The sequence below is a fragment of the Protobothrops mucrosquamatus genome, unplaced genomic scaffold (assembly GCF_001527695.2).
Source record: "Protobothrops mucrosquamatus isolate PMUCROS unplaced genomic scaffold, P.Mucros_1.0 scaffold_233, whole genome shotgun sequence".
Taxonomy (NCBI): Eukaryota; Metazoa; Chordata; class Lepidosauria; order Squamata; family Viperidae; genus Protobothrops; species Protobothrops mucrosquamatus.
In genome coordinates, this window is record NW_015386309.1 from 414,159 (window position 1) to 422,844 (window position 8,686).

The 8,686-nt window shown below is 37.7% G+C and overlaps 1 protein-coding gene across 1 annotated transcript in view; it reads right to left on the minus strand.

The window, feature by feature from the left end:
- CNN3 (calponin 3) overlaps nucleotides 1-8,686 on the minus strand; it is a 46,050-nt gene that overhangs the window by 3,070 nt on the left and 34,294 nt on the right. Inside the window, exons 2-6 of the mRNA XM_015829334.2 lie at nucleotides 6,527-6,648; nucleotides 5,589-5,655; nucleotides 4,514-4,651; nucleotides 3,038-3,154; nucleotides 1,159-1,305 (exon numbers count right to left, since the gene is read on the minus strand). Of these exons, the coding sequence (XP_015684820.1) occupies nucleotides 1,159-1,305; nucleotides 3,038-3,154; nucleotides 4,514-4,651; nucleotides 5,589-5,655; nucleotides 6,527-6,648 (591 nt within the window). The remainder of the gene's footprint in view (nucleotides 1-1,158; nucleotides 1,306-3,037; nucleotides 3,155-4,513; nucleotides 4,652-5,588; nucleotides 5,656-6,526; nucleotides 6,649-8,686) is intronic.

Here is an 8,686-nt window from a genome sequence, read left to right on the forward strand (position 1 = left end):
GAGAGAGGGGAGAGGAAAGGGAAAGGAAAGAGAGAGAGAGAGAAAGAGGAAAGAGAGGGAGAGGAAAGAGGCATAAAATAATTCATTTGCGTTTAATTGTAATGGTTCAAAGAATGTTTGGAAAAATGTTCGGCCCTCCAGCACGTTCACTTCATCCAATCTGGCCCTCTTTGAAAAAAGTTTGGACACCCCTGCTCTAGAGGGTGAAGAAGTTCCTGATCCGGTGCAGGTTGTACGTGAATGTCTCTGCTTGGGCTGAAAGTTCTGCTTAGGTTTCAGCAGGAAGTTTTTCACAAGAGGCCTGCGACAGGCTTCTCCCACCCTCCAAGGCATGCCACATTCCTTACGCTTAACAATCTGCAACAGCATTTAATGACCACAACACGGAGTGCAGAGATTGTGGTCACTGAATGAAGCAATCATGTGACATCTTATTTTATTCTGACTGAGATCTGGGTCCCAACTTGAGGACTATAGTGGTACCTCGGTACTCAACTGCTTCAAAACTCGCTGAATTTGGTATTCGACTGCAAAATACTGCAAAAATGTCCCAGTATTCGTTGTTTGTTTAGTACTTCACACTCTATGATCGGAAGAGGGGGATGGCTGCGGAGAATGGACAGGAAGTTGTCCATGCTGGGAAGGTCATTGCAAAAGGAAATGGAATGGCTGAAGAGGGCAGACAGAAAGTCAGCTATGCTGGAATTGCCACTGACATAGAAAGAGGGACAGACAGGAAATTCAAAGGGTCATATGGTAAGTCATGTGGTTTGTTTGGTGCTCGCTTTTAGTACCCATCGTACCTCCCAGAACCAGTTAATGACGAGTACCAAGGTACCACTGTATCTGTAAATAGTACAACTAGGATACCTGTGAAAGACTGAAAAGCTAAGGTTCATTAAACAGTGTTGTTCAATAGTTGTACGCAGACTGGAATGGGGGAACTAATTTATTCGGATCTTGCTTTTTCAGTACTTATAATGCAAAGAACACAAAGAAAAAGTCTTCAGGATATTCTGCATTTCCCCAAGATTTAATTGAAGGGTCAAAAATGTACTGAGACTATACCAGAGTCTGACCTTTCCAATAATTAGACTATTAAGTATAATTCAGAAGTGGAAGTTTGGAAATCTAGGTCAGAGAGTAGATATTTCTTACCTGACTGGCTCCTTTATTAGTCCCCATCTGAAGGCTGATTGTTGTCTGGTCAAATGGCTTATCTGTTTGCATCTTTGGATCATAGAGATGTCTCCTAGTTCCATAAGCTGTCATTCCTGCCTGGCTGGCACATTTGTTAGTCCCCATCTACAATCAATTAGAGAATACAATTTAAAAGAAAATAAATTCCCCAAATATTTGTTGTAATAGCTATGACTAATATCCAAATAAGCATCAATTACAGAGAATAAAGTAGTATAGGTAGCCCAGAATTTATGTTGGCAAGTGAGAAATTTGTTAGTGAGTTTTTCCCCATTTTATGACTTTTCTTGCCACATTTGTTAAATTAGTAACACACTGTTGTTAAGTGAATCTGGCTTCCCCATTGACTCTGCTTGTCAGACAGTCACAAAGGACAACCACGTGACTCCTGGACACTGCAGCTGTCATAAATATGAACCAGTTATCAAGCATCTGAATGTAAATCACGTGACCATGGAGATGGTGCAACGGTCATAAGCGTGAAAAATGGTCATAAGTCACTTTTTTCAGTGCCATTGTAACTTTGGTCACTAAATGAACTGCTGTAAGTCGAAGACTACCTGCATAGCTAAAAGAAAGCCAAGGAACTTGACCTTAAGATGGAGAGGGGGTTCGCAGTCCCCAAATGATACCAAAATACTTGCTTTGCCCAAAACTTCATTTAACAGAAACTGATGTTTAGAAAAAGTATGCCCAAGCATGTGATGGATATCCATAAAAAACAAGGCAAGAACCATCTATGAAAAAATTCAGTCAAAATCTAACATGTACATATGGTAACAGAACCAAAATAAATAATCATGGATGCCAAATATAGAAAAAAGAAAAAGACAAAATATACTAAACCCAGCTTATTTTTTTTTATAAGGCTTAGAACAAGATGTACTGACCAGAAACAAAAACTGCCCTTCCCATATCCACCATCTTAAAATTTCAGGATGTTCTCACCTCTACCTCAAAGCCTTATGCTATCACTCATTACCATCACCATTAGCTTTTCTGTTTCCTGGTACAGTTAATATTCCTTGGCTTTATTATATTCAGCTTAATTTTGTGTGCTTAGCTCACAAAAATGGTATTCATGGGCAAACATTACTTAATGATACCAAAACAAAAAACCATCAACATCCACGTCTCTGTGATGATACTGGAATTCTTCCAAATTATGGCAAAATCCGCTTCGGATATATTTTGACAGTATCTATACATCTGATATGAAGCAAAAGCCATGTTGGACTGGACAACTGTCTCCTTGTAAACACAGTTTGCCTTTTCTCCCCCCCCCCCAAAAAAAATCTTACATATGCAAAGAGTCAAATATCTGGTAAACATCATTGCAAATGCAATGAGCATAAGGAATAACCTTGAGGAAGAGGAGGAAGCAGCAACCAAGATAACAGTTCGGATGACAGAAATTTGAGTCTGGAGCATAAAATGCTTCAGACATGACCCCTAGTTCTCATGAAGATAAGTGGGGGGAGAACTTGCAAGATTCTATTACTGTAATGTTATAATAATAGTAGTATTAGTATCCATAACTTTGGATTCCTAATCTCATCTTGAAGGGCTGACAGTAACAAATAAAGTAGCCTATGCTGGAAGAAACAGCTGCTTTACTATGGCTTGTCTTTTCTGAGACTCTACCTGGAGCGCCTTTAAAAAAAACATTGCCTTATTGCCAAGTGCGGTTTAAAAGTAGTTCAGCTTGGAACTATTGGAAAACCGCTCTGTGGTAATGTAAATCACATTACTTTTTTAAGAATACGGTATAAATCTTAGACAATCCCAAAAGCTTGCTCTGTATATTAATTTAGTACCTTTTATTCTTTTGGCTTACCTGCAAACCGATCACACTTTGTCCAGCCTTGAGTTTTCCAGCATCAAAACTTCTTGCTTGTTTTTCTGCATATTTAACTCCAATATCAATTGTAGTGTGGAATCCCTTGGTTTTTGCCTAGATATAGGTTAAAATTACATTTAGTATTTCTTGCACCAATGAAGGAGAATATTTGGAATTCGGGGTTGAAATGAGGGCTCTCTGAGCTTGGTAGGCTTTTTGTAGACCAGTGGTTCTCAACCTGTGGGTCGGGACCCCATTTGGGGTCGATTGACCATTTCATGGGGGTCGCCAAGCAAGGCTGTCCGCCATTTTTTTTGTCCGACATTTTTTTTGTCCACCATTTTTTTCCCCTTTTCCAGCGGGTGCCTTACCTCCCTTGGGCTGGGCCAGCTGGTGGTTGGCCTGCTCCGTCTCTGCCGCTTGCCAGCTACGCCTCGGCTGGCGCAGGGGGCGGAACCACGCATGCGCGGCGCTCCAGGGCAGGGAAAGTCCTCGACTTACGACCGGTTGGGTAGTCCTCGACTTACGACCGGTTGGGTAGTCCTCGACTTACGACCGGTTTAGTCCTCGACTTACGACCGGTTGGGGTTGCGGCATTAAAAAGGTTGAGAACCACTGTTGTAGACGTTTCATTACCCAAATTAGGTAACATCACGAGTGCTAGTTAAGGAGTGGGGTTTGTCTCAGTTTATATTATCCAATACCCCAAAACAAGGGTATTGCTTAGTTCTTGATTGTTGGTCTGAGGTTAACCTCAGGCCAACAATCAAGAAGTAAACAATATCCCAAACAAGGAACTGCCAAACAAGTTAACAGTAAACAGCCCAACCAAATAACCTCTAAGACCACTCCCACCAACACTGACAGGGCAAGCCACTAGAATATAAACTGAGAACAAACCCCACTCCTTACTAGCACTGATGATGTAATCTAGTTTGGGTAATGAAATGTCTGCAAGAAAATAACCAAGCTCAGAAAATACCAAGGACCTCTCAGTATTCCTTGAACTTTTTCTAATCACTTATTATTGAGATACAAATATCCAATATAGTGGTGTTTGTAACCAATTGCAATAATGACAAAATGATGGTATCATGCAAATGCCCCCCAAACGCCCTGGTCTCACAACAGCCAACTTCTGCCATGGCATTTGTATGATTGTCAGCCCATGTGAAAGAATGAAGGTTTATCGTGTTTATTCAAAATTAGTTATCAGATCCTTGATTTGACACTTTGACCTATTGCTTTGTTACATGGTACGGTGATGATTTTTGTGCAGACAAATTAATGGGATTCATTCATTTAATTCTTAAGGCAGCCATTACCTTAGTACAAAACTCAAACTATGAAATTCATCAGTATGCCTATTGTATATTTCTTCAGGTTACAAGTGATGTGAACCAACGTTATAAGATTTGCTATTTACTAAGAATGGTAAATTGTGCATTGGACTCCATAGATCAATATACTTACCAAGCCTGCAAGTGCTACCAATGATGTTTGAACTTGTGTCATATTTCCATTCTCAAAGAGATCATTTGCTTCAAAAATATCATGTGGTTTCATGCCATAATGTTGTATGGCCTTGATAAAATTTCCAATGTTCTCCAGCTAAAAACAAATGTAGGAAGTCACACTCTTAGGACTTGTTAACGTTTGTTTACTTAAAGTGGAACTATACATTAGTTGAAACCAATAATTGTGGAGGGCTATTGTTTGAGAAAAGCAAAATGAGGTGGAATTTACTTGGAGAGGAGAAATGCTAGCTGCCACCATCCTGCTTCAAATCATTGTTCTGGCTGTTTTTAATGGCAGTTATTATTTAGGCACACATATTTGTAAATAAGATATTTTTAATTGAGGAAAATGGTACTTAAATGAAGCTTGCAAATCAAGCGTAACAGAAAACAGGAAGAGAACATTTCATTGATTAACGTGGCATCAGAACAGTGCAATTTTATTTTACTCAACTAATATGGTCCCATATTTATACCACAGTTGCAAAAAATAATTTTGCTTCAGTATATGTTGTACTTGAAGGTTTATTTTGTTGGATGTGGGAATACATCCATTTAATCTTTCCTGATACATATAATGTAAAAAATCATTTCCTTTAGAAAATGGGGCAAACTTCTAATTTAAAAGAGATGCCGTTATTGGTTTTCATTCTTGTACTACTACGGGGGGGCCTTATTTGGAAAGTGAGTGCACAGTATCAGATTCATTCAGCTATCAAAATTTTGAGAAAAACTGCCAAGAGATAGAAATTTCTCCCATCCCGAGAAAGCTTTTAACAAAACTTCTGCTTCTCTGATTTCTCTTCCTCCTTGCTTTTATATCTGTGGGAAATAAATATACAGGGATGATACTTTCTAATTACTAAAATTAGTAATCCTGTCGCTTGAACAGTAATTAATATTGTAAACCATTTGTGGTTCTTGAAAAATAAACCTTGAATGGTCTCTTTTTGAAAACCATGGGCCATTAACTTTTATTCATTACAATTCTCCTTAAAGAAAAGACAAATAAAAAATAAAACATAGCTTACCTGGTGCCAGTTTAATTTGGACTGGTTTATTTTCTTTATTGATCCTGGCTGGAGTTTGTTGATAAGCCTGCAAAAATGATGAAGTATAAAGGACCTTTTTCTATTTCCTTTCTTTTCACAAAGCCATAATCTATTTTAGCACCACGCTAAAAAAGGGGGGGTTAATCCTGCTATCGAAGGCGTTTTATGTTTTCTTCATACAAGAAAATGATCTTATGTACAAGTTGCATAAGTTTTACATTTTCCATGGAGTAGCTACCTTATAATTTTGTTCAACCATTATACTGCATTTTCCTATATGCAAAATATAAGAAGTTTCTTAAAGTTCCAATTTTCAGAAACCTGACATGAAAATTACAGGGTATTTTAGTAATAGGCAAGCTTATTTCGTTGAGAACAAAAAATGCACAAAACGTTGATAATGTTAATTCAGCTAAAGAGACAGTTACAAAGGGGAACTCTATTCTGTTGTTTCTAAGAGCTGCAGAGTTATTTTGGTAGATTCAGTTCTTCAACCCTGCACTTTTGACAATTACGTAATATACACATCTCTGGAAAACATATGTAGCCTTTCTGAGACACAGACATGTGTACATAACGTTTCAGAAATACATTTTGATCTGTGCCTCTCCAAAGCGCCTGAAGGCAGGACAAGAAGCAACGGGTGGAAACTAACCAAAGAGAGAAGCAACCTAGAACTAAGGAGAAACTTCCTGACAGTTAGAACAATTAACCAGTGGAACAACCTGCCTCCAGAAGCGGTGAATGTGCCAACACTGGAAGTTTTTAAGAAACTGGACAGCCATTTGTCCGAAATGGTATAGGGTTTCCTGCCTGAGCAGGAGGTTGGAGTAGATGACCTCCAATGTCCCTTCCAACTTTATCATTATTATTATTATTAGATCTACCTGAAGGAGAATTTAAAAAATGTTGCTTACTCGCATAGTATAATGCCATCCTTTAAGCCCAGCTGGAAATTTGGGCCAATGCTCATGGCAGTAACTTCTTCAATCCAGTTGCGGAGATCTTCTTCTACCTGTGGATCATATTTCAAAGCAATCTGCAAAACCAAAAGGGAAAAAAAGAGTAAAGGATTAATGTCTCTTCTCAAATTTTAATTACTTTCACATTTGCTTAAGCAATTATATTTGAGACATACACCTCTTTAGGAATGGATGTTATTTTAATCATTGATTTTTATTATTAATCCGTATAAAAATAAATGTGTAATTATCTCTAAAGCTTTTGCTAAATTAGGAATTAAACTAGTGGATATTTTAGAATGTATGTGCTGACTTCCTTTTAAGAGTTTAAAAATCACCACGGATCATTTTTCCCTTTCACTTCATTCTTAATCAGATTTTCTAGACTGTATGATAATGAGCCAGTCTGCATTATGCTGATGTAAGTCTTTTAAATACCGTACACCCAGAGGAACCTGTCACAGGCAAGTCTGACTAACAAACTTATATGGCTTTGCCTGTGGTTTATTTAGCTTAATATATGCAAAATCAGAGGCTCTGATCTCTTCCTCTTACTAAGGCAAAAGAAGTCTGATTCTCAAGAGGTTGCATGAGCACCATTCTCAAATAAAATGAAATAAAAACTACTATCAAATGAAATCCATATATTTTTGCTATGGCTTTGAGAGTTGATGGCGTGCATAAATTGGAAGTGGCTATTTGGATAACCAGTTCCAACCTTAAGCTGAGTTAAATTAATGAGAAATATCTGCCGTTCTTCTGCTACATAAGACTCTTAGCCTAACTTCAAAAACCTCTTATTTTTCTGCATAGGAGCAATGGGGAGAGAAAACAACAGAGGATTACAAAGCATTCAGGCATAAAGATGGTATCGAAAAAAATGGAAATCTGCCTCCCCTTTCCAATGACTATCAAGGCAACACTCTGAAAAAAAAAAAATAATTACCCACAATTCTAGAATATAGGCTTTAGAATCAATATTTATCTGAGATCAACCACATTTGAGACTAATACAGTAATTACTGTATTTAGAAAGAATTATTCCTTTCAACGCTTTCAGTGATGAGGAAACCAAGCAGAGGTTAAACAATATTAGAGAACCTAGAGATAAACATCTGCTTTAAATTGATGGAAAACTGGACAAAACACGATTATTGGCTAAGAATTTAAGTAGTACTGTAATGATTTGCCTTCCTGGCTCCCAGGATCATTATAATACACTAAGGAAAAGCACCGTAGCAGGCAGCAAAAGAAACAGAAAAAAAAAGCAATTAAATCACATCCTGCTGCACAAAACTAGGCCCAGAACTCAGCAGGTTTTCAATAAGTAAAACAAACAAAACAGGCTGCTGACAGTCTATGCCAGGCACAATGGATACAGCAAGATAAAAGAAATGGCCAAAAAATATAACAGAACCTTTGAAGGACTTTCTATTTCTGGCAATGCTTAAACTTGGGTCACGAGAACAAACAATACTGTTTGAAAAGTGAAAAAGAATTTGATTGCTTAAAAAAAATAAATCTGCTAAATACAAGATGTCACTGCAAACCATTGTGACAATCCAATACTATTCCAAATATCACGACTGAACATCATGGTTGTTAGGAAGTTACAACGGCTCAGGATTGGGTTTTTTTTTTTCTTCTGTAGTTGGTGAGAAGTTGGATTGAGCAAATTAGGAGATCCCCTAATGGGTTCACAGATAGAGTGGTTGCTTCTAATTAATAGAATTGGGCACAGCATAACTATCCCACTGGAAAAACCTTTCAATTTAATTAATATTTTGCTATCCCACCTTGAAATTATCATAAATTAAAATGCACCACCTTAATCTAATACACAACTGAAGTATGCGCATAATACCAATCAACACCTTTTGCTCTTGGCAATTCTGCCAACTTACTCCCAAGCTGAGATGTCTTTTCCATGGCAAACTAAAAAGTTTGAATCTAGGTTTGTGGGTAGTGCCTAAGCAAAAAATAATTCAGTTAAAATGCTAAGTAATCGAAGAACTATCTTTACAACAAAAGCTCTTCCTCAGTGAACTGCACAGACAAAATGGATTTTCACTGGAGCCAAGAAGAAACCTTCTACTCCTCCACTACTCAAGACTT